Source organism: Fulmarus glacialis, unplaced genomic scaffold (genome assembly GCF_000690835.1).
Source record: "Fulmarus glacialis isolate BGI_N327 unplaced genomic scaffold, ASM69083v1 scaffold37895, whole genome shotgun sequence".
NCBI lineage: Eukaryota > Metazoa > Chordata > Aves > Procellariiformes > Procellariidae > Fulmarus > Fulmarus glacialis.
This window is the reverse complement of record NW_009214328.1, coordinates 4845-32387: the sequence shown is the minus strand read 5'-3', so window position 1 is coordinate 32387 and position 27543 is coordinate 4845. Positions and strand designations below refer to the sequence as shown.

Below are 27543 nucleotides of genomic sequence, written 5' to 3'. Positions count from 1 at the left end.
CGGTACAGCTACACGGAAATAGTATGCACTGTCATATAATTTAGCTACAGGAAGAGCCCAAATATGCTGACGTCCCTAGATGATAAATGAGAGAGAGAGATTAGATAACCTTATTTCACATTAAATTGGAGAGAAGGTTAGGTTCTGGAAACATTTCACTGACAAATGCAGTGCAAAGTAATTACGATAACAAGACTTGATAGCTATAGTCAGGGTATTTAAAGACAAAGTGCTGACTTTAAACCTTGCAAATGTGGGTTTGCTTTGATCAGCTCTGCCCAGGAACTGACAGACGTCTGGCTCCCAGCGACACTCAGCTGGCTTTAAATAACTGAACTCCCTCTCTAGTTTTCCAAGCAAATCCCACAATAAATAGGGACTGTTCCTGATGTGCCAGGTAGCCCATGAGCTTTAGGGTGTAATAGTAGCAAATGGCAATTCTGTTGATTTTGAAACAGCAACTTTAGTAGTCCTCAGAAGGCAGTGAAAGTTCCTCTATATATTCTAAAGATATGAAAAGCATCTTCACTCAGTATTTCAAAAACGGACGCAGGCAAGATTTCATGCTATTTTTGATTGCCGTGTCCTGCCAGGTACAAATGAAATAATGTATTTTGTATCTGAAATGTTTATGCTACACTGAATAAAATAAAATTCAATTCTCACCTCTTTTTAACCTAATGATCCATAGTAACTTTTATTTCATCAGTTTCTAGCATCTCAACTCCTTCATCTTTCCCTCCTCCCTTCACTTTCTGACACATGCTCTCTGTTGGAGATGATATGTTCGCATGATACAACTTATGTGAGACTGCTGAGTCCAGATGATTGCTGTCCTACCCTTTGGCAGGGAATAAGCCTTCCAGTCCCTAGGAAAATCTTGGAAAAAAACCTCTACAACTAGGCAGCATTTCTATTTTGAGTCATATCAAACCTGAATGCTCACTGCTGCTGGAGGCTAGTTAGCTTTAGTCTTTTGATGTGGATTTCAGGCTGACACAGGAAATGTCTTTGACCAGTTTTGGCAGTAAGCTTCATAGATTGCGAAACTCTCTGTGTCTGACTTAATTTCAATTCTGTTGGAATTACAGCAGACAGGTCAAAACTTGGACAATTTTGGCTTTCTGATGGCTTTGCAGCAGTTGCAGAGAAGCCTGTAACTTTTTGCAAAGACATTTGAAAAGTTGATCAGAAAGTCAGCTTAAGGGTGGGGGTATCCCAACTGCTCTATTTGACAAACCACCAAAAAAGTAATTTAAAATCAGTTAAGAACATATCACGTATGGCACAATTTCTCCTACAATATGTTCAGAAATGCTACTATCCTTGCTTCTGCCTTTCCTGCTTTAGCCAGAATAAACATTTCCAAGCAATGTGGACAAATCAAGGCCTTGAAAGAATCTTCTATTTCCAGCTAATTTGAAGGGAGTTTAAGGCCTTCATCAATTTACTGGAGATGATCAAAGTTTGCAAGATCCAGTCTCTAAATACTTCTTTACTGGGAAAAGCTAACATGGTTTAACAGCTTTTATTCCCATTGAGGCAATCCAGAGAACGACACGTAAACAACTCTTGCTTTTACAATTAAGAACCTTCCCTAGAGAGTTTTATTGGTAAACTCCCGTTCACACAGAAATAAAGGGAAATACTACCATTGTTTCCAGTGAATTCAAGACTTAAAAACTGGAATTCACTACCCACAAGAAAATTATGGAAACAGTAGAGTAGATGAGAGTTTGGAGGGCTCTCTCCTAAGGCCCTGGGTGAAAAGTACTCCTATTTCTTAAGTATCTCTGGAGATATATAGAGTTACAGTGGTGAGTTAGGCTGAAGTAGACTCAAAACTGCCCTTGTAGAGAGTCACTAGATAGATTTTTATAAAATTCAGCAGAAAACTGACTCCTACAAAAAGGTTGTATCTCATTATGTTCATGCCAAAGCCAGCTATGACTGGCAGACTCAAAGTACCATTTGGATTTCTACTACCTTAATCAAGATCAGAATTTTGTAGCCATTAATTTTGTAAGTCAGGTTCTAATAGACGATTTCTTTTTTCCATAAACACACTATTAACAAGGCCAAGGTGACTAGCTGGCATGAGCTACCCTCCTTTCCACACTCTGGAACTGAAGATCTTCATGGTCTCTTTTCTCTCTTTATTCATTCATTACAAACAGCAGTGTATAAGGCTGTTCAGCAGAACTAGGTATTATAACAAGTTTTTTCCACCTTCCGTATCTCCCTCTACTCCAGAATCCATCCACACAACGTTGCTTGAATCAAGGGCGTCATTCGAGGGATCATGACGTCTTACTTATGAGACTCTGATGCTTTTATGAAAAGCAGAGCTAATAGAAGGGAACACCATTCTGGAAAGCAAGGGGAGGTTAAAGCTAATCACAAATTTTTTCAGCATTGTATGGCTTCAACCACCAAAACTATCAGAAAAATGAACACTTTTTTCCTACATAAAGCTCAATTTTATTGTCAGTTTTGCACAGTATCTTTAATGTGAGAGATGAAAAAAGAGCCATGTGCTGGGCAGCATATAGAAATGAACCCCACAAGCTAGAGTATTGCTGCAAAAATCTTACCTGTGTAGTTTCTAGGAAGTCCTTCCCACCGTTTCGGCTTGAAGAATAATGGGAGCAATAATTTCCAAATGTGACTTTGCAGAGAAATATAATTAATGGTTCTGTGGTGCTTCAAGAAACAGAGAAAAATAAGGATCTATCCGATTGCTCTTAAATAGAAGAATCATATATAAAAATACAAAATACATACAAGGCAAAAAAATCCTAAGAATTGAATTGTGGAGAAATAAAGCAGAGGAGTTTACTTCACTGGTTGGTATGAAGGAGATAAACCTAAGCCACCAACCTCTAATCTTGTCCCATTCCCTCCCACGAATGGAGGGCATTTGGAAACCTGGGTGATCTTTACAGTTGTTAAGATAAATCTAGAAATGTACACTAAACTTCCTCAAACCTCAAGCATATTCATACCAGAAGCTATTGTATATGACTTCTTATACAAATTAATGGTCATGACATGCTTGAGTTGCATGGTTTACATCATGCATAGGCATAACGTACCTGTGCCAGAGAGTACCTGCGCATCTAAACACAACATAAATTTTATGGAAGACAAACCCATAATAAGACTTAAAACAGGGACCTATATAAATAACTCCCATTTGCTACTGTACACATGCAAATATATCACTAAAAAGAAGTAAAAATATCCCAGACTTTCTCTGGGAAAGCAGTGGTAAATAGAATTTCATTCAGAATTCTTCAACAGCAAAGACCCCGTGGTCACATCTTCTCCAAACTATCCCTAGAGAGAGGGCTTCCAGCAGTTCCTAGCTTACCAGATGGCTTTTCTGAGAAGAGTATAAACAAACAAAAATGCCTTGGAGATCCAAAGGAACTCAGATATGGCAATGGCTAGCAGAAAAAATGAAAGCAGAAGGTGGGGAAAAGGTGACATGAGTATTTATGGTTTGTGCTCTGGGGAACAATGAAGCACCCCCAGCAAAATGTGCTTTCACAACCTTAACGAGGTATTTAAGAAACATCCATTTTAAAGCATATAATTCATATATGGCAGATTCTCTGTCCTACACAGGCTGTCAGCAATAATCTGTGTTGGTTTCAGCTGATTTTATTCAGCAGGCATAAAAGTTTTCCAAATTTTTGAAGTAATTACAGTGTCTTACAATATTTGGACACAGCAATAATCCAAAATATGTTTACGTTTTCTTAAGCGTTTTGGGTTTCGTTAAGTTTGCAGCTTCGTTTAGTGAAAGTTTATAGCAAAGGTGTGTATTGAAAATCTCCCTCCCCCAAACGACAAACCAATATCCAAAATAAATTCAGCACCTGCTACAGTGAAACTCTGAGTATGATGTATTAATCCCTACATGGGAGGGTCGCATTATTAGTTTATAATGGCACACACTTAAAAGACAGATTTTCAGCTGCTGTAGAAAAGAAGCAGGCATTTCAGGAGTACTGTTATATTTTCTCTTATCTGAAAAAGGCGATGTTTACAAGGATAGTATTCAAGATCAAAAGACTGGACCTAAAGACCACAACTTCACAGAGCCCTTTCTTGGAGAGACTGGACTCATGAAGTGTCATCAAGCAGAGTGTTTGGCAGCTATTCTGGCTATCGCTGGCCCTTCTCAGAGAACCCCAAAAGAAAGAACTTGTTACTTCTAAGAGAACACAATGGAGCTAGACTTTTATTTGAGGAGAAAGTATCTGCTGAGAGGAGTAAGTTTGCTGCTTATTCCCGCTGCAATTCACAATTTTATACATTACCAGAGGTTCCGGCACAAAAATACCCTTTTACAGTGCTTGGCCAAAAAAGGTGTTCTCTGGAGTTATATATACGTGTTCCTAATAATATTTCTCTACACCAAATTCCTAGTCTACAGGCCACAATCCTGCTAATATATGCATACATGTCTGCTCAAATGATTATTAAACTGAACCTTAATACTACTGGGCTTTAGTATCTGCATTAATGGGTGAAAATTGTCATTGGGCTGAGAGCAGTATTGGGCTTATGCTACAGCAAAGGATCTACCCAAAGGTCTACGTTAAGAACTTAGTTGTGCATAGATTTGTCCCACTCCTCTGAGTAGGGACAAATTAGTGTCACAATAGAAATCAGGCAAGAATTACTATAAAAAAAAAAAAGAACCACTGTCTTGTTATGTATGTATTATCTTTAATTGTACTTACTTTATTTCCAGTGAGATTTCTACATCCATGGGCGTATATTTGTTAACAGGAATAACATAGCTGTAATTTCCAGACCTGAAAAAGGTGGCATTAACGCACATAAGATTTTGAGATAGATAGTATCTTTGCAAAAACATGGAAAATTGCGTTTAAATTTAAAAAGAAAAAATACAAAAAGGTGGAAAAAACTCCTGCACACTAGAGGAAACAACTGTGAGAAGAAGCCAGCCAAGTAGCCATGCCACATTAATGGTATTCTATTCCACCATAATAAAGTATATTAAAACAATTTACCTACCTGCACTGTAGATTTCTACTACAATAATGACTGTCAATGCTTTGTTGAGTTTCCAAAATCTGTATGGAACTGATTGTTGTATCAATCCCTAAAAATATTAAGAATAATGTTTTCTTCTTGATTATTTCAGAAATCTTAGATAAAAGCATAATAAAATTGCAGTTAATACAGTGGCATCTACTTCCTTGCTTGCCACTACAGGAGTTGCTACAGGTCTAAATCAGCGCTCAGTAAAAAGCCTTTTGTTGATTATCTTCATTCTGCCATTACAGGGAAGAGAAGATCCTTGTTCGATTTACAAGGACAAATATATTAGGTGGGCAGGCACCTAATACTGTAACATTTTATTTTGGGCAGACATTGAAGGCTATTTTGATGGTAGTCCAAGTAGGATACAAATGTGCCAATGTTCATTTTGATGTACTAGAAGCCACGCTCATGCAAGTAACTATTAATTTGAAAAACATTATCTTTGCTGAGACAAACAATTTGGAATGCAACAAAACTTGTTTCTAACCCTATGTGCAGGAAAACTACCTAACTCTAATGAATATTACAATTTCTTCATAAAACACTGCCTTGAACTTGCAAGAACTTAAGAGTTTTGTAATATTCTATCTATTCTAATACAAACATCAGGAAATATGAATCAAAATATGCTCAGCTAACCAAAAATATATATGCACTTTGATCCTAAGTAAACTGTGGCAATAGGAACAACTAAAAACAGGATATTATATTGGTATCTTCCAAACACTTACATCCTGAACTTGGAGGAAGTTTACAGTCTGAGGAATGGGAACATGGAATAAAAATTCTACAAAAATTTGTATTTTAGAATTAGCCCAACATCCTATGTATAAACAGATGTATATACATTGTATTTATGCACACGTAAAATATGTTTCAGGGCAGCACGCAATGCAGTTAGATATCTAGACACTAGTAATTGAAAAACCAGTTTATGGGGAAAAAAACAACTTCAAACCATAGCTTGATTACCAGGAAAGATGAGGAAAGTAACTGGTTACCAGAGTGATTATGTCCCTAGCCAGGCTGGATTAAGTTCCCCCATTTGCCACAGGCTTCCTGTGATACCTTGGGCCAGCACCTCTGTGCCATGCAGGTGTTCTCTAAGGTGGCCAGTTATGGAGAGATGAAGAATATAGCCATAATGGTGTGGCTCTTCCCCGAGGCAGATTAACCGGGTGGAGAGTTAGGCAGCAAGAGCCAGTGTGCTAACACAGCAGCACAGCTTCTGCTTTCACAGCTGGCCTAGCAATCACTGTACTGAGCTGCAACCTGAAAAGCTTATTTCTTCTGGATACATCTACAGCATTCGATCAGTGCAGGTCCATACTTAGGACCTGCAGCATCTCAGACCCCTAAACCAGCCCACTTCAGTCTGAACTGTGGAGGGCCCTCAAACAGAAGGGGCCAAACGGGTTTAAAACCCCGAGGAGACCTAGACTCACACTGCCAATGGTTTGGGGAAGGCCCAGGTGTGGAGGGAGTGTGTGAGCCATCAGCAGACAGCCAGACTCCAGCTTTTGCCTACAGCATCAAGCTGCTAATTTTAAGTCTTGCAACGTGTAAGGAGGACCTGGTTCAGGAGGCCCAAGCCTGCTCTTTACATTGCCCTGTGAACACTGGTTTTGTGTTTCTGTTCCTCTGTTCTACAGCAACAGTTTCCTACTTTGCAAAGAATCTTAATGATTATAGGCTGACCTGTGCTCTGATTATAAAACATCTGTGTGGTAGCATATACTTAACTTTCAGCATGCAAATATCCACATGTATGCTTAAGTGACAGAGGGAAATTGAGCATGTTAGTCTCAAAGAGCTCCCACAGCTGAACATTTCCCTATGACACAGCATCTCATTACAATATGTATCATAGTAATGCCACAGAGGCTCTTTTCTGAGGTGTGTAGCCATGTAAAAAATCAGAATGGGAATGATTTTTCCCAGATCATCCCACAGGGGCATACCCGGGCAACAAGCAGAACCTGTTTTCTATTCCTCACGTGGCCCGGGGTAGCAACCTGCTTTAAGTGCATGCCAGTGTATAGATGTTTTATCATCCAAATATTGCCTGATCTTTAATCAAACATTTATAAAAAAACCCAAACCTTACAACAGAGCATCCACATAAACAGAAAAGACAAGGCATAATCCTGCTTATATTGAATGAATGTCAGAGCATGCCATTATAACATACATAATCAGCAGATACTCATCTTCACAGAAAAGAATCAGTATTTTCAGCCCAGACTGGCTCTGAGAGCAGTGCGCAGTCACTAAAAGGGAAGCCTGAAATCAAATGTCCTGTGTTGAAGAACTTCATTTCATCTCCACTGCATCTCCACTGATGCAGGCAGCGTCAGGATCCTAAGGTAGAGATGGCCCCTTTCAGTAGCCGATGTTTTTAATCTGTTAGGTCAACTGGGCCAAACCCCAAACACTTCCTTTACACCGTATCGTGCATTTCCTGCACACAAATACCACACTTATATGCTTAAGCAATTTTGCTGTATAAGGGTTAGCAGTGTTGAGCACCTTACAAGATTTCAGCCCCTGTCAAGGAAAACGTCACTTGTCAATTTATTGCACCTGAAGCAAAGTCTAAGAACTCTCTAGAGAGGGCAGCCAGAACATCTATAAAAATCAAATGAAGATGTAAGAATAAATTGCAATGACAAGAAAATTATAACGAATCACAGGTATTTAATAGATTCCTAAGTACTAACTCTCTATAATGACCAGTTATAAATGAAACTTCTCTAAATTCCAGCAGCAGAATTCCAAGCCTAAAGGTAGCTCTTCAAAGCTATACAATTACACATTTCAACAGTTTTTTTTAAAAAATATGGGACTTACAGTCATTTCCAAGATCAGGTCTTCCATTAGATTTTTTAACTGGATCTCCTTCAGGTAACATGTTACTTTTGTTTCCTGTGAAAGGTTGTATGTACAAATGTCCCCAAGTTAGCCTTGCACAGTTGTAACAGCAAAACATAAATACAACACCGGAAGGTGTTTTGTTAATTATCTCTTGGATAAAGGCATGCATAACCAACAAGAGAAACCTTGAAAATACAAAGCACTTCTATTCAGAAGAAGATATATACAGTCAAAAGAAGTTTGTAGATAACAAGAAGCAAGCTTTTGAAATACTACAGGATATCTAAAACATTTCAAAACATAGCGTAATAGAAAAGATTTCATCCCACACACAGAATATCACCAATTGTTATAATAGAGAGGCAATGAAAGTCAGCATCTAGTCAGGCACTCCAGCACAAATCTGATCATAAAGCCACATCTTTCTTATTAGTGAGAAAATGAATAAATAGGCATCTGCCACAAAAACATAGGCCAGGGGAATAACTTAGCTTTTTGAATGTGAGTTGTAAGACACTGAGGACTGACCCAAGTGAGACACAGTACTTCAGAGAGAGAAGGATGAGTCACCAAATTAAAGAAACTAATACAGCTCTAACAACATGATCACCATGATCACTGATGTCACCTCTGTAATTTCAAACACTAAAGTAGGCTGGGAAATACAAGCTGATTTTTTTTTTTTTTACTCTATTCATTTTCTCTTTAAAAGATCTTCAAAAGATCTTTTGAATAATCACCATATTGTACAACGTGGGGAAGGCAAAAGGCCCTTCAAGCCCATGGGAAATGGTTTAAAGCTATTCCTGTGCTTTTACACTAATTGCCAGCCAAGAATCTGTCCAGAGACATGTTACCAATAAACTGGCACTGAGAAATGTTGATCTTGCCTAAACTAACATGCTTCATCAAATACCATTTCATCTGGGAAAAAAACGAATCATGTATTTCTAGAATACCAAAAAGCTCCATTCCCACATTTTCCAAAGGAAACATTCTGATTTCAAAATGACTGTTTAGAACAGAAGTCACTGCTTCATTGTATAAAAATTTATTTTACAAAAGGAAGGATCATAATGCTTTATTTCACTGAGATTGAAACAAGAAAGTTGGATTGACCTTACTGTTTTATTATTCATTCCAGATTTTCGTTTGCATTTCAATATTGGGAAGTACGAAAATTCAGACTTTCCTCATGCTAGTAGGTGACTACTGCGTGGAACAACATTAACAACTGGAATCTGAGGACCCAGAAGCAATGTAATACAAAAGTATCTCTGGGATTTCCACCATTTTTGTGTTTTGATATGAACCTGTGATACTGCTGCTAGTTATTCCTCGAATCCATTTTCTATTTACTTGCTCATCATACACATTTGCCAGGTCTGCCAACTTAAGTGGTAACTGTTGCATTTAGTGGTCATCTGCTGTCCCGTTTCTTTACACAGTGATCTGCTGCCACACACCTAGAAAAATGGCTACTGAACACATGCAATTAGTTATACATGTACGGTAGGTCTTGAGGCAGATCTAAAAAAGACCTACTCATTCTCTCATTCTTCCTTTTAATTTACAAACTAGTTGTCACATCTTCCTTTCACTTTCTTCTGTTTTCTCTAAATAGTCTAGATACATTAGCAATGCATTAAATGTTCCCTGCCTTTTTACATTTTCATTAACAGAGAACTATTCTGTAGGAAAACCTGTACCCCCTGGTAAAGGTAAAAGATTGCTCACTGAAAGAAAGATGTTGCCCTGTAGATACGATACTTCAGCTATGCAAGTGTTGGCAGGAATATTTATTACATACTCTGAATTACTAAACATTGAATACTGTTATTCTTTGACAGATGATGGGAGAAAGCATTAAGTGGGTATCAGAAATTTGTATAAAAACTAGGATGAACACAGATTTACTTCACTATGATTTCAACTATTTAAACTCAGTCAGTAACCAGCACAGAAAATTATTTTTACTTGGTTTTTTACTCTTCATAAAATTATTATTTCATCATCCTTTAAGCTGATGCAATCCAAATGAAATGTAGAAAACAGAACACTGAAGTTATTTTTATTTGGAGCTCAAGTTGCCAATTGAGAACACTAGGAACCACCAAAAAATACTGTAGCAGCCTTCAATAAATAGTGGTAAACTTCCACTCTGTCGCATATGGTAACTCTGAGGGCTTTCTCAAAGGCCCATGTGGGGTGTGAAGATCCAATTCAATAACAAACATAAAAGTATAGGCATGACCAGAATGTAATGAGGACAATCATCATCTTCAGATAAGATTCAGATAAACTCATCCAATAAATTTGGTATTCTTTTTTTTTCCTCAAGCACTTTCTGGTTTTAATTCAGATGAGTTGTAATATTCTATAAGCAGTATGGAAAAAACCTGCTGATGATTTCTTGTGGTAGTACCTTGCTATGAATCCATTAACTACCATCTGAAGACAATAAATGAAAATACATGAAGTTGACCAAAATCCAGCAGGAGCCCTCACCAAGCTTTTATTGTGAGGGGAGAGACACCAGGGAGAAACAACAGTCTAAGAGAAATTACGGAGAGCCCCTAGTTACCAGTGACACTTAACACAATGAGAACTAATGGCATGGAAGCAGAGAGCAGAAAAGGCCCAGATGCTGAAGAGTATTCATGCTCCTCCTTTCCACTGAAATCAATAGGAGTTCAAAAGTCTAAATTCTTCAGATAAACCAGTTCTTAAAACAAATAAAGTATAAGGAAAAAGGCCACATTAAGCTAGACTACATAAAGATGTGCTGAATTTTTGTTTAATAAATTTTCTCTTGCTTATGAATGCTTTTGTTCCTACTTCAACACTCCTAACAGCCTTCTCCTCAATTCATCTGAGACGCAAGGGATTAGGATCTACACTGGACGCACTCAGTAGTAGCCTGCACCCACAGAATTCAGGTATCACATGGTGGAACAATAAAAGGTCTGTTAAATATGAACTCCTAAATTAGCATTTAATTCAACTGTAATGTCAAATAGTTTTATCTTTCCATGAATCAGACTAATCAGCTGATTCTAAAATATCCACTGTTTATCTTGATTATTCCCCATATTCAACTCTTAGCTTTTTGTTCTGAAAACATTTTCCTTTTCATTTATCTTGGCTACAGCTACATTAAGCAGCTTGTTGGTTTTCCTTCTGTTTGGATTTCATATTGACATTGTTACTTTCCGTCTGGGGATATATTCAGCTTCATTAAACTTGAGCAGATCTGAAATCTTTCAGTAGCTTGTGTACTGTGCTGATTTTTCACTCTTGGATCCACACTTAATGCTATTTGGAGCACAAGACCTTGAGAAGGTAATGCTTTGTGTTTATTCTTATCTTCTCTTTCCACCTAATATCAAAAGCAGCCAGCTGGGGATAGAAGGTTTTCATATTTCATTTTCATCCATCTACAGTTCCCTCATTTGTAAATGAGATTAATTTCTTTCAGGCTTCAGAGCAATACAAATCACTTAGGTATGACCTCTTGAAAGCACTGTATTGAGCTATATCTGCCACAGGGCTTACTGCAGCACTAATCACAAGAATCACAAGGACCACTGATGTGCAGCTTGTTTGCAGACAACAGCACTTTGCAGTATAAAGAACGGCCAGTGGGTGAATCCCACTGAAACAGTTCGTGTGGTAAGAGTGTCACAGCAATTGGCAATGCCTGCCCCGGTACACATTTGTACTTCAGAGGTTGAACTGCATTCGTCCCCGATTTCACCTCAACTTGTCAATGGTGGTTGGTGCAAGAATTGCTCCCAAGGCCAAGAAAGGAAGAGTATGGATGCTGGGTTTAGTAATACTAACACTTGCTGCTAGACACTGACAGTGTTAAGGTCTGGGAAAGGGGAATACAGATTCCAACAATTTGTACATGCCTTTATGTATAAAATCTTTCTCATAAATATTATAAAAGTTGTAAACAATACACCTACTCACATACTACACACATAATATCTGGCAGACAATATCTGAAAGAGAATTCTTTCCAGTAAAAGTAATTTATTTCATAGAGCTCTGCCTTCAAATAACATTTCTCTACTCAAATACCCTGTCTGAATGAGCAGAGTTTTAATTCTGTTTTATGTTTTCTGGCAATTAAATTTCTGTCTCTGCCCACAGAAAAGATGTAGTATCCCCACACTGTGACACCATTAAATGTTTTGGATTTTTTTACATCTGTTAATTCACCCTCCACTACCCCCAATCAACTCCTGGCCAACTGTAGCCAAAGGTTAATTGAAAGCATTAATGACTTTCTGGTTCACACGAAATCATTTACCATGAAGAAGACCAGGAAGAACAATGACACCTGACAAAACATCTTACGACCCAGAACTCTTAAAGGTAACCAGGCCAGATTTTTCAAAAACATATTGGCTACAGTGATGATTAGTTATATCAGGATTTTTTAAATCCTCTGGACTAGGCACTTTTGTTGGAAGCTAACTACGTTTAAAGATTCTTGCCCCTTCCCCCACACTCTTCATATAGTGTTTATTCAAATGGTAAATAATAGAAATTAATGTTTCAACTTACGTTTCTCCTTTGCATTGCTTTTCTCGTAACTTAGATATTTGACTTTTTGTTGATGAATTGGACAACAATAGACTTTGTCACAAGGCAAAATGTCACAGAAATTCACTTCAGGGATCCTGCTGATGGCTTGCGTGCTCTGAGAAATTGTGCTTTCCCCCTGCCATGCTAAAGGAAAAAAAAAAGACATAATTCTTACTAGTGCTGTGTGTCTATTAGCATTTTATAATAGCACAGAAATTGAAAGCCTGTTACGTGTATGCAGACCAGCAGAGATACAGTACCTGCTGTAGTGGTAGAGGGAGAGGGTACAACAGAACTTGAGGTACTGCTGATGAAGAAAAAGAAAAACAATTCATTAAGAAATGGACATCAGAGTTGTGGACCAAAACAGATTGGTCCACAACCTATTACTAATTCTAATTCACTAACACTAATTCAACTACTTGCCTGTAAATCTGATGTTTTTCAAAATGTCTGTCATGAACGCTAAGTAAATACAGGGTCGATATTGTCAAAGCACTGTAGAAAGAGAATTATTCTGTAGATTTACATCCATCTCTTACGTAACATAATATGAATAATACTTTGGCACCACCTTGTCCAAATGTAGTAATGTAAGAGTTAACTACCTGATCACTTCCCTTTTAGTGGGAAAAATTTCAACTGAATATAATGGGGTTTAGGTCAGATACTTGTAAACGGCTAAATTCAACACAAAATATGGTCAGTTTTCTATCGTAAATAGAATGACAACACCAGTTCAAAGTACTCAGTTCACAGAGAGATTGTAAGCCACAGGTTTTGGGACTGGAAACAGAAAATGGCAATCTCAAAAGTCCAGAGCATACTTTTCTTTCCACAAGTCCAATGTCACAAGTTAAACTTTCAGAGTCACATGACTGCCCACCACATTGGGAACAAGTCCAGCTTCATTTCACACAACAGAATCACTCTGTACATCAGAAATTGTACTTAGGCACAGAGTGATTGCATAAAACATGCAGAGTCTCACGAGTCCAGCTTTGAACCTTTAGCACGAGCCACATACAAGGTGCACCATAGATTGTGACATGGACAGAGATTAGCGTGTGCACCAAATGAGTACCTCACTTTTCTAAAATGATTTCAACTTTACAGTATTACCAGGCATATTCACTGTTAATTGTAATACATTGTGTTCTTTGAGTAGGAAGGGTGAGAAGAAGAAAAAAATTGCAATCTCCTTTCTGATGAGATAAGTAGAAAGGGGCAGGGAGAAACAAGTCAACTTGTTGATAATTAATTGTTACCATAGTGCCATAATAGCAATCAAAGCTATTATAGTCACCCGGAAGATCTTCATGGAGCAAGACTCTTTCCTCTTTGACAAACAAACCTAGAAAAAAAAATGTTTGGTTAATTTAAGTGGCACGTAACTAGATTAAGAAATACTACACTAGTCTGACTTTAACTTAAACTTGTTTCTTTCAGAGGAATTGTACAAGTCATCCTTAGATAGGGGTCAATGTCTAGAGAAAAACTTAAGTAACAAAAGGCTCCCTAAACTGTGAGTGCACTGCACACTGTTGATAATCTGGGGACACAAACATTACACAAGAAGAAAGGGTGCCATTTTTCATACTCTTGAAGTATTTCAAAATCAAATTAAGAACTCAGTAAGCAGTGGCCAGAACTAAAAGATGAGCAGCTTTTAGTATATGCTCTGACCATGTTAAACCTGGTGTAAAAACAGAAGAAAAGCATTTTACAAACAAGTAGGATGATCTTAGATGATGGAGCATTTGATTGTCATTATGGAATAAAGAACATTTGACCTATTATTTTCTCTTGCTCTTTGGCACCGGCAAAAGCAAGGTAGGCAAATTAGCGTTGGTTCATCTTAGAGAACAGGACTTAGCAGCCTAGGAAGACACTCTTGAAAAAGGTCAACATATATTCCCTAACGTATTCAATCCCCGTGAAAAGGGGTCTCCTCTTTCTATACCAAAATATGGGCAAGACGAAGTCATTTAGCAATAGCAACAACATCCTATCCAGGTCTTAACCACCTGAAAGACAGCATTATCCAGCACAAAACAGGAGACACTAACTGCAAACCACAGTGAAAGACTCATCCAAGGAAGAAAGCTAAGGAAGAATTATCACTGTGCAGACTTCCAAACAGAAACAAGCATTTCTGTGTAAGGCTACACTGCACCATGTGAGCACACCTACAGGCTCAACAATTCTCTCCTGTTGAGGTCTCCTCCTTCACACCATCACACAGCATGGATCTACTCTCACACACACAATGTATAGGCAAGAAGTGGAAGTGTCTCACATGTATTTTCTATCTCAGTACAGTTAGTTTTTAAGATTCTAGCATGACACTAAATAATTCTGGCTAAGGAATTTGATTCTATATTGAGAAACATGAAAGCTTTCACCAATATTTCAGCACTTACAAAAACTCTCTCATAGGCATATTTCATTTAATTTCACTCACCTTGCTGGATTTTAGCAGGACTGATTTTTTTGATGACAAAAGACTAGTAGCTCGACTATACCTGCTGTAAGAGAGAAAATCTCTTTAACATTCAAATGCTTCAGCAACTAATAAATGAAAAAGAGACATTTTCAATAGGGTGTTAATGTCATTTGCTTTTGCAATTTTAACATTTAAAAAGAGAAAGGCAAAAGTGTCATCAGATTCATTTTCAAGAACAAAGGCCTCCAGTTAACTCGTTCAGGTGAATGCTATTAAATGCTACATTTGATTTCAAAGAAAACTTGGGGAAATGGTTTAGAAATAGAAAATGCTCATCACTTCCACTGAAGCACTAATAAAGATTCTTTCTTGCAGAAGAAGCTCTGCAGATTTCTCTTAGCAGCAATTTCCAAGCTCCAGGGCTGTAACTGGACATAATCTACTCTTGCTTTGTGCAACTGAAGCAATTACAAAAATGACTGCAATTTAACAGCCATTTCAAATACTGATTTTGTCAGTGAGTTAAAAAATATGAGAAATTTGCATTTTTTGCCCAACTTAAATGCTAGAAATGAGCTGAACTCCACTGTCAAGCAAAATCGGTTTTCACTTCTACCACAGAGACCACCTTACCAGTTTCTGTGACAACTATCATCAGAGAACATTCCAGACAGAGGTACCTGACTTTGCTCTCTTCACTGCCTGTTGACTTTAAACTGCTCATCCGTTTCAGCCTGGCCAGTTTCCTATTCCACTGTTCCAATTCTTCTATTCTGACTTCAAGATTGTTGGTTAGTTTACAAAGCTGCTTTACAGCACCAACATTCTCCATAAAGATCTGATCCTGAGAAGCAAAACAATGACAAAATTAGATACAGTATATTCAATCAGATGTAACAAGCAGTAATGAGTACAGAATTTACCTATGTAAGGACTCACTGAATATTTAAAATGCAAACACAAGTTATCTCACTGTAAATGGGATGAACTTATGACTATAAAACCCTTCTGCTAGATTGTAAAAATTGCTTATGTTCAATTTGTAGTAAATTGAAAATGAGGACTTTCCGAAAAATTTGAAGAACCTAAAGGGCTTTGTAGACCAAGAATTTAAACTATGTTTTACCTTCATACTGTGTTCAATTTTAAGCCTTAACAGTGTCATAACAGGCATCTACTATTTGATTTGTAGTGCTGCAGCTGAACATAGATTTCCCTTAGCAAAATGTACATCCAACCATCTACCTAGAGGATTGACTAACCTGGCTCAGACAAGCCACAGTTTCTATCCATGTTGTACACATAATTTGAATCACACAGCAATCAGCGAGACAGGGAAAGATCCAAACCAAAGGTCAAGCTGTGATGGCATAATATTTTGTTCTCCCCTTCAACCTCTCCAGCCTCTTACAGGAGTCCTGTAAGTTCTAATACCATGATCAGCTCCGCAACTAAAACAGTTCAGACACCCTCTATTTACTCCTTAATATTTTACCCAGGAAAAGCCTTCTATTCTTCCACCCCCTGCTTATCGTCTAGGTATCAATCTGCTGCTGGAGAAGCCCTCAGTACAACTATCCAGGTAATAAGTATTTTATCCATTTCTGAGCCAAAAATGGTTACTGATCCACTGCAGGAGCATGGTAACAGCATACTTTCTTTGCTGTGTTTGAAAGAACGGCTTTCTCATACTAATGTACAACCAGACTGATACCATTAAACCTTGGATGAAGCTATTACTGCAGTTAATGTTGCTAAGTGTTCCAGTCTAGTCAAGTCATGCAGAAGTAAGGCAAAAGCAGAGTTTTGCCTTTCACATTGTAAATGCCACATACACCTTTCTTTTGAAGGTAACTGCATTCCACAAAAACAGACAGTATTTTGTATAAACAGAACCAGAGCAGAGGTATCCGGTGGCAAGTTGCAAATTTCTCTACTGCCAGAAGACCAACAGCCTGTTTAACTAAAAAGTGACTTCAAAATAACCTCATGTGCCTAGAACTGTGAAATCATTTATATGGTCACTTGTCCTCATATCAATGATATGTAGCAGCTGTCCTTTCCATTCTCTTCAAATCATGCGTGAATCTCTTCTAGGTGACTTCAACCAGCTGAGAAAATGGCTCATCTGGCAAAATGAAGGAATACTTTCTTTGGGAAAAAAGGACTGATTGGAATTTTACTGCCTCACTGATGACAAAGTACTGAGGACAGTGTGATTGAGAAGAAAGATCCTTGTCCCAAAATAGCAAATTTCCACGTGGTTGAGACATTTCTCTAGAAAGTAGCAGAACCTGGTTCAAATGTGTAATGCAATCAACTAATTTTACAGAGTTCAACAGCTCCAAACAGGTAACTGACAAAGAAACACAACCAAACCGGCTAATATCCTGCTTATCTGGAACTAAACTTGGAATGTGAGATAACAAAGTTCAAGGCCTCATTACCTGCCTAACTGAAAGCAAAGATATGAAGCAATGTTCATTTACTACTCAAGGTGCTGAGCTATTCTGGAGTTGGGAGCTCCAGACATCTAAAGCAGATGTTCCACCTGGACATCAGATGTTCCAAATCTCTGAATTCAATATACATCTTAAACTATTAGACACAGATCTCTCCTGCCCCTGTGACCCCAAAGGTCACAGAGTTGACATTCATGTGCTGTGCCACAGGTGTTAGGAGAAAGAGGAGAAAGCACAGATTTACCTAACTGTATTAAAACAATGCCAAAGTGTTTGTGAAGTGATCCCAGACCTAGCCAAGTAGTCAAGAAAATGCTAAGCAGCAAATAAGCCATTGCTGTAACAACTCATTCCTGCTTGGGCCACATCCACGGCAGAATCACGCCCTGCTTTCTCCGTTGGCTAGGTCACATCCCTGGAAGACATCCTGGCAAGCGTTGTCCAGAGACCCAAACTACATGATGGGCCCAAACAGCAGTGCTGTGAGGCACTGGTACAGATGGTATTTTGTGTGATATTTCAGCAAAGAGAGTTATAAATCCAAAGCTCAATTGTCCAACCTAAAAGTTTTGTCAGAAAAAAACTGACTACCCCAAAGCAGTTTCGTGGGGGCTCAAAAATGCAAATGACGCTGCAGCTGTCACACAATGTAACAGGACGGGCTAACAGGCAAAATGAACCTAGTGTCACTATCTAACACCACTGTTCTTCCGTGAGCATCTAGAAATCAGCTACAGGCTGGAACCCTGACCAAATACAGCATATTTTCTAAAAGTCTCCTTTTCAACAGTATCTCTAGAAAGTGCTCTTTCCACAACTTTATTTAAAGTGTCTAATTCATGCTTCCTTTATATAGAAGACTGCCTAGCAGATTTAACCTATGAATTTAACATATTTGTAGCCCATCAAAAGAAGACAAGTGAAATGCAGTAATTTTTATAGATATTTTCTCTAAGTTTGGTAGTGTAAACTTGTGTTTTCTATAGAATAATGAAAGAATGCATGATTATAATGAATACAGGATCGTGTTCATGACATCATCCAGATAAGACAAGGTTACCAATCTGTAAAACCTCCCTCTTCCCATTATCAGCTGTAAGCGGGAAAAAGCTGGAAAGCGGTCCTTGATCTGCAGTGAACCAGTGCACAACAGAGGGGCCACGCTGAGCAATGTTGTGGCCAAGCACTGTCTGCAGTCATGTGTGACTGGACTGTGACTGACAGTCCCTTGCACTCCTATTTCTACAGGAAAAGTAGGGGAAGAGAGCACAGGACGATAGACAAAGGCACTGTTTCCAACCTATGAGCATGGTAATTACTTTGTGTGGTATAAACATTTTATAGTATATGATTTTGAAGCAATAATAAGGATTTCAGATGGCCAAAAATACCTTGCCACAGAGCACACTGAGTTAGCATTTGTATTTGGTATGAAATCATTACACCAGGATTAGAGTAAGGAAGTTTTTATCTAAGAAATAGAATGCCATCATTGCTTAATTCACTTCTGGAACACTTAATTAATTTAAACACTTAAACACAAAAGAATGTTTTGGAGTCCCACTTGTTGGACCAATGCTATGAAATTGCTATCCACCTTTATTCAGCAAAGTTAGTTTCCGCTTCTCTTTTATTGTACGTTTATTTATTATTATAACGAGATTTTAATGTAAATACTTTTTGTCATTAAAAGATTCAGCCATTTACTAACACCTGGTGGTTCAGTTTTTCTCAATGATTTGCCAAACACTATTTTTGTAAATACATGTGGAGGCCTAATGCTTTGTATAAAGCATAGTGTGTTTATAGCTCCATATGTGAAAGGAACAGTCTAAATACACACCTCCACTTTCTCTCTCAAGACCATACCTTGTCAACCATGAGGAAGTTTTCTATTTTTTCTCCATCATTACAAGAAACATCTCCAACTTCTTTAACAGCTTGAGGTAAAAGCTCCTTCACTTCCTGGGCTATTATTCCTGTTCACAAGATAACATAAACTAAAGTCAGGAAACACAGTGGCATACTGTTGACCTGCTTGTGTGCTTTGAGTTGACCATTCTAAAAGCTACAGGTAGGGCCAAACATGATCTACAATTTATCTGTGGTAGGAAAATCCAAGATTTCACTTCTTTTTTTCCCATTCCACAGAAAACAAATAGAAACCTTCAGAATTCCCATTTCTCTGCATTAAGAGCAAAATTGTTTCTACTTCATTTTCATTAAACCTCTGGAAAAATAACCTCCTATCTTTAAAAATTGAAACCGAAGTTGGAAAATTACCAGAAATACTTAATTTTGGCTTTTTTATATCACAAGAGAAACACAGAAAAGTGTGCAATTGTAGTATCCTAAGAAATGAGGATGAAATAGCAGGGTGTTAAAAGGAACAGCACAATGAACAGCAGTGGAAGTTAATGAAAAATGGGAACAGAGCTGACTGAATACCTGTTTCATGGGTATTTTTTATTCCCATAATAGATGCAAATTCAGGCTTGTAATCATATTCCACCAGCCTCATTTGTGTTATTCTTCTCAACTGCTCATTTGTATCGACCTAGTTGGACAAATACCAAGATTCATATGTTGAAACATTAAGAATGGTCATGGCATCTAGGACTTCAGTGAGAGAGCAACAAGCCTGACATGGCCACTTGGCCAATCTTTGCATTGAAAAATATGGACAATCTTCCCATTCCCCATTAGCAGAATGCTATTTGTGTTTGTATTGCCAGTTACCCTTCAGTCTGACAACTCCCATTTACACAGATATCCCCAGCTTCTATGGTCAGCCTCTTCCGAAGTCCATAGGCGATGGCTCTGCAGAGCACAGCGGTACACCCGATTCCTTTAGGCCAGCATTTCAGCACACCCAGGATAAAGAAGCTGCTTCACGTGTCAGAACAATGATCCACACATGTGTTGTGGTGCAAACACAAATGCCCTAAACACTCCACAGCCCTCACCTCCCGGATATTCTGTTTTGCTCGGCTGTCAGATGGGTGCATGACTTTGCCCATAACTTTTGCATTTCCGCAGACAACCAGTGCTTCGTCTGGTGCATCTGTGTTAATTCCTACTCGACCATGATAGACTACTGTCTCTGGAACATGTCCTCGCTGCCACAGTACATCACTGTCATTCTCAAACTGCCCTGGGTTAGATGCCTGGAAGAAAAAAATGGTGTTTAAAGATATAGCATAGCATAGATGTACTATTGCTTATTCTATCAGGAATTCAGGGAAAATGAAATGCCAGATCTTTAATATTTAAACTGTATTCAAGAGCTTTTCTAACACACCAATAGAAAAAACCAGAGTGGAGTCACTTCTAAGTAAGTGTTTCTACTCATACAGCATTGGCCTCATCGCTTTGTCCCTTGAATTCTACTTTATTATCATCTTAAGCTAAATTATCAATGTCCAAAGCTTTCCAAATTTTAACTTTGACATTATGCCACATAACCATTTATTTACCAGCAAATTTTAGCTGAGGCTGGAAATCAGAAAAGGGCAAACAAGGCAGAGATTAAACACATGTGGTTCATAAAACCCTCTGTAATGTTTAAAATTAACTCGTATTAGTAATTTCCTGTCAAGGAAATAGGGTCTTTCGAAGAACACCAAAAAAACAACAGAGTGTGCATAATTAGAAAAGGCATTTGATTTCAGTAATTTATTTTGTTAATTTTTTTTTTTAAACTTTGAATTCAGGCTTTAAAATTTGAGTTCTGACAAGAGTATGATCACTATAAAAAGTTCACACTCATTTAAAGAAGCCAGGCTTTCACAAGGCTTTTCCATCTTCAAGGCACGGTGCTGTGCACTTATCACTGTTTGCCACAATTAGAGCATGATCTGATATGCCTGATAACCACTACTCAGCCGGTAGTTTTCTTAAGTTGTGTTTGAGTGTATAAAGGGCCAGAACATGAGCTGCTTTCTCTCGCAGTGCATTTGCATAGCTTTGCCACTTTAAGGTAGCCAGTGGATGGCTCACTGTACCCTGCCACTGAAGCCCCATCAGACATCTGGAAAATTACTTTTTTTTTCTTTCCAGCTTTCCTGTTGATATTTTCACCACTTCAAATCACAGCCTTCTTTTTTCTTTGTCTGGAATAGAGGCCAGGTTTGCAAAATCTCATTCCCTGGACTCCTATTAAAAAACTGTCTCGCACACATCGAAGGAGCTCTCTTCATTGCAATTTCAAAAGAATCTAACATTAAAAACAGTAGAAAAACGTATTTCTAAATCTTACATAAAAATATATATCTTATAAGGTAACAATAATCCCAAGGATGAGTCAAATGTGAAAATTAAACAGCTTTCCCAAATTAGTAAAAAGATTATATTTGTAACACTGCTAGATGCAGAAAGAGAAATTCAGACGAAAGCAGTATTGTGGAAATTAATGGACAAAAAAAGAAAAGAACTAAATATGCAGGCATGATACAAACACAATGCTTCAGTGTCCTGCAATAAAAGAACCCACAGCAATGGCCAGGATGATAAAAATTCTCAGCAGAGCAGAAAACTACTGAACTCCAAACACTGCTTTCAAAGCCCTTTCACAGCTCCACCCAGAAAGGAGCTCTCGGCCATGTGGCCCTCCAGAAACCTAACTGTAACTGCAGGAAGAGGCTTTATGGCACAAGAGGACACAAAGTTATGGCCCAGATGAAAAAGGAGCCAGGACTGAAACTGTCTGAAAGCCCTCATCTTCCTTTGGAAACCCCTGTGCAACACCACACATACTAGGGATTTGCACTTTTGCTCTCTCCAAACCCGAATGCTAAACCAGGCTGTAACCATAATCCTAGGCAGATGATGTGCCACCAAAAAGGACCCAAGCAATGGCCTACAAAAAATGATGCCAGCACTGAAAGCTTTTGACAGCCCTCACCTTTCTTTAGAAGCCCCTTCCCAGCCCCACTTAATACGCTAGAGCTCTTGGTCTTATTTGACTCTAAAACAAAATGCTGAGCCTATTCCTCACCATAAGCCAAGGACTAGAAAGACTCCAGGCAAACAAGAAGCAGCTCCTCGATTGGCCCACATGAAAAAATTCACTGGACTGCAATCTTCCAGAGCCCTCACCATCCTTTGCAGCCCCACCACACAACACCTATGCATTTCCTGTCTTTCTAAGCCCTAAACATAATCTTCACCCTAGAAATAACCATAACCCTAGACTATGCCCAGTTCAAATGTTAACCACCAGCTATTGGTCAGACGAAAAAGGGACCAGGACTGAAAGCTTTTGGCAGCCCTCACCTTCTCTTGGCAGTCCCCTTGCAACCCCACTCATGCTGGGGCTCCGCACTTTCTCTCTCTCCTAACCCTAACACTCCACAGCTCCTGTTACAATAGAGCTCTGGGTTTTTTCTCTCTTCCAAGCCTAACTCTAACTGTAGGCTATAGCTGAGTACTAAAAGAAAAATTTTATGTGGATCAGAGGACTGAAAAGTAATGGTTATGAGGAAGAGAGACCAATTCTTCCTTTTTCTATTTTGAAACCTATATTACAACCACCAAATTAAGAGCTGGGACACCCTGGAAACACACTGGAAAGGGGCAGCTATGAGTCTTAATCTTCCTAGAGCTGCTTGACCTTCTTTCCTTACATTTTTTTTCATTCTCATCCTCCTTTGAAAATCAAGCATCTAGCCAATGAAAGCATTTACCAAATTCCTGGCAAGTGCAGGAAGTTGTTTGACCTCAAAGAAAAAACTATCTGGAAAAATCAACGTATTTTGTATTGGAATTCACAACAAGATTTCTTTTTAAATTCCTCTATAGCTCTACTTTTAACATTTTAAAATCCCGATAATTAAAAGATAATCACAAACTTATACAATATGCAACTGTAATTTTTTTCCCTCAACCTTTTTGATTCAACGGTAATTTTTATGCCCAAGAATCCCCCCTCATAGTCTCCTGTGAATATCAAAACAGTTTTGTAAATACTTTTCACATGAAAGCAATATAAATTTCTACTTACCCTCACAATGATCTTTTCAGAGACATTTGCAGACAGTAGGTAGAATTGGTCCTGAGAGACAGCATACAATCCAACTACCAGCATGAAGTATCTAATTTGAAATTGATTTAATCAAGATAATAATTGAAGTAATGTCTTTTCACAGAAAAAAATAAAATGTTTTAAATGCAACTGCTATTACTGATACATAAAAAGATAGCCAGAACATTTTTTTAAATATATATGTTACAACATGAAAGAAAAAATATTTCCTTCACTCTCAAGTAATATGCTCTTTCAAGCTCCACAATCACTGAAAATGAACAAAGATTACAGTAATTTTGACAAATTTAAGTAATGAAGACTCAAAGATGAAGACCCTTCCTTCCCCAGAAGAAAATTATCATTATTTGGTTTTTTGGCTGCCTGATTTTGTCAGCCAACATTCTGGCTGTGATTTCCTGAAACAATCTCTAACCATGAGGATGAGATATTTTCTTTTATTCTCACATCATTCTGTGACTCTAGAAGAGAGGCCTTTAAGCAGATACCAAGTATCACAGAATTTGAAATTTAAAAAACCACAGGATTTGGCAACGCTGAGATTTTTCACAAACATCAGCTCCATTCTAAAGTAGACCTTCTCTTTTCCACTTCACACACACAGGCCAACTAGCTACAGCAATACCTCTGGTCAGGATTAGGTTTCCCCTTTTTTCTCATATTATTTGCTGTTGTCTCACTGAAATGCAACCTTCCCAGTGTTACTTTAGTTATCTGGTCTCCTGGCACATCAACTCTAAAATAGAAAAGGAAACAAGATCAGGGAAATAAGCATTTGGAGATCTACCTGGCTCAAGCCAGATTTCCTCAAACTCATCAAAACAGTTTTGAGAAAAACTGACAAATGAAAAAACAGAGAAACCCCAGTAAAAATGCAGTAATCCTGGTTTATAAAAATGCATTAAAAACAGTGACTATGTCAAGGAGATAAACAAACAGGATAAAGCACCAGCAGTGGGAAACTGTTCTTAGTAATAGGAGTCTTGTGTTTCTTAGTCTGTTTGTACACAGTCTTGAAAATAATAAAACTGCATGTGTTCCATAGGATGGGTATTTGTTACTTGCCAAGGGTAACGTTGCTTATTATTGGATCTGAATGTCCACATTAAAATTAATAAATTTTACTGCTTGTCCCTTTTTTCACCTGCACCTAATTTTTATGTCTGGAAGTATAAAATATAGGCCTATGTCTCGAATACATAGTGGCACTGCTCCTGTAAGTGATAAATAATATGAATAAAGAGTTTGCATGAGAAAACAACAGTCCACCAACTGCGTTCTCATCTGGTATAAATGAAAACTAGACCATCATGACCCATGAAATGATTTACACCCAGACTCTATTCTTCAGTATGCAAAAGGAAGAAAAATGCCATGATAGAGGTAATTAAGTGAAAATCAAGCTCTTCTCCCAAGCTTAAAGTTCATTTTTGCAGATTATATATTGCAGCCTTTATCCCAGCAGTGTCCTGTCAAACTTGACACTGTCTTATCTTTTTCTAGTTTAAGGCTTATTTAATTATTTATAGCGAACAGAACAGCTCCAACAGAAGACACTTACACCAGAAGAACAAACATTGATTCTGCCAGTGAGTTAAGATGCAGAAGAATGGCGGAGAGTTCCAGGGAGAAGCTGCATGTATGTTTCTAGCAGAGGCACTCCCCCTTAAAAGCACTGCAAATACATCTCATGCCCGTGTAGAACAGGAACATTACCGACATTTCTTAAGATGGGAAATGTATCTGCCATACAGCTTTAAACACTATACAACAGTGTTGCTAGCTGCATATAAATATTTTGGACAGGCATACTTAACACGTTTGTAAAGCTGCTGAAAATTTTCCTTAATGAAGGGAGACCAGGTATATATTACTACTGTGATTCTATGTGCACATCCAGAATGGAATTTCGATAAAGATCAGAAGATTGGCTTAGAGCTACTATAAGTTTCCAGGAAACAACTACTTCACATTTCCGACCAATCAAGTATTGAAATAAAATGGAATAAATTTCTCAAAATTCTTACTTAACAGGATGGAAAGTTTTTTTGCTTCGATCTGGCTGAGACTGTTCAATAGCAATTGTTTGATTTGGAGCTTCTGCCTACAAAGAAAAAAGAATTTTCAAAAATAACAAGAATATTGCATTTTCAAACATTGCATAAAATTTGCAATAGAAATCAATAGGCAAATTGTGTCTGAAACAGTGAAATCTCTCTCATTTTCATGGAACTGTATAGAAAGTAACATGGGAATTGACTCCTGATCAATTGACACCTGACAGTGCTGTGTTCCAGCTAGTCTGAAGCCCCAAATCATTCTGTGGACATAATTTGAAAGGAAAAAAAAAGCAAAAGTTATGCAGTAATTTGCAAAAGAAAATTTGCTTTCTGAATCTAGACTGTTATTGGCTTATTCTATCCTGAAGCATAAACGTAGATATTTAACATGAGAACTGAACCTATGCAAGGTAGTTCCATAAATTATTTTAATGTAAATTTCTGTAACTTTCTGGAATGGTACCAAGCAGCACTTTGCTTCAGATGGGAACAGATGACAGTAATATTCCCTCATTTCTTCTGCATTAGAATGCATTAAGCAAAACTGGTAGGAACTGCCTTGTAAAAGAGCTACATGGATTTTTTACACCAGTGAATTTTGGCGGTAACTAAGAAACCTGGTAAAATCTCTCAGAAAGATTAAAATTTCTTACTACTTCTGTATATGCAAGCTTGTGGACCCATATTGGCTGGGAAGAATTTGGTTCTTAAAATGAAAATGGAAAGCCTGGCAAGAAGAAATGGGGAAATTTTGTTGGTTTTCTACATGTGAACTGTTCAGGAAAAACAGATTTGATTTGATTCTTTTTCTTTGCTTTGTGAATTGTTTTTTTCAACACATCTCTTTGACCAATGGGTAGACTGGCCACCTACACACCAGATGACACCCCTGCACTGCCCACGCAGGGAACAAAATTTCAGCCAAAGAGAGGGAAGTCAGTAAAACCATGGCAAACAGGCAAACATGACGTCTTTCAGCATATATCAGCACAAGCATCTATAAAACACCACTTCCTTGCAAACGAGTTCCACACAGAAGTCACTAGTAACTTAAAAGAGTTCTCTTGTCTGTTCTTTGACAAAAATGACTAAGAAAAGAGTTCATTTCAATTATTTACCTTATTCTATGGATAATAATCACAAAGAGGAGAAATACTTGCCTTTATTCCAAAAGCTTTCAAGTAAAACTTTTCTATTGGTTTCCCCCCCAGCCGAGTTTTGACATATTTTGGATGTCCAGTGATTCCAATATGGACTGTGATTTGGAAATGATTCTTCTTCTGGCACACAAAGGCATCATCTGTTGTTGAAAAATTAAATCCTTTGTCTGTGACAATGTGATATCCTACAGCGGGTCTACAAAAACAAGAAGAAAGAATAGCAACTTTACAGGCATCAAGAGACATCTTGAGTTCCTATTTTTTATGGGGTCTGAAAATCCATCTGATTTTTACTGACAAAATGGGAGCCAAAATACATCTTCACAATCACCAGTTCTACCAGTATTTTCTTCTTAGCCTCTTAGAGGTGTGAAAATGAAAATGCATATAAAGAGTACTCTAATTCTAGTCTGACCCATGAAATGTTTGGAAACCAGAGGTGGAGGAGTTTACACAACCCTCACTTAAAAATCTGGTATAAAGGAACTCTGTTCACCTAAAAGCACATCTGCAGATTCATATTCCATCATGCCTGCTATGCCTCCTTCTCCAGTCTTATTTTCAGTAAGAACAAGGGATGCCAAATGTATCATTTATTCCTACAAAACTACAATACCAGCAAAAAAAACCCCCAAGAAACCACTTTTTCCAAGTGCAAACATCAGTGCTTACAGTTTTTCATAATTAGAGTTAAATAAGCTGTTCCACTGAGAAGTTTGATATGGTTGCCATGTTAGAGCTTGAGAGCATTTTTCCAAAGCTGCATTCTGTCCATCACTGTCATATTCTTGCACTTCAGCAGCACAGTCCTTAACAGTTG

General features: G+C 37.9%; 1 protein-coding gene across 1 annotated transcript; it reads right to left on the bottom strand.

The window, feature by feature from the left end:
• Positions 1 to 27543, bottom strand: MYRFL (myelin regulatory factor-like; the record flags this gene model as incomplete). Its single annotated transcript, XM_009578523.1, has 15 exons — positions 1 to 75; positions 2595 to 2703; positions 4755 to 4877; positions 12979 to 13050; positions 13821 to 13906; positions 15017 to 15080; positions 15679 to 15842; positions 19330 to 19439; positions 19909 to 20017; positions 20427 to 20627; positions 23462 to 23552; positions 24129 to 24239; positions 25531 to 25603; positions 26720 to 26919; positions 27396 to 27543. Coding segments are annotated over 15 exons (1736 nt in total), but the record flags the coding sequence as incomplete, so codon positions are not given.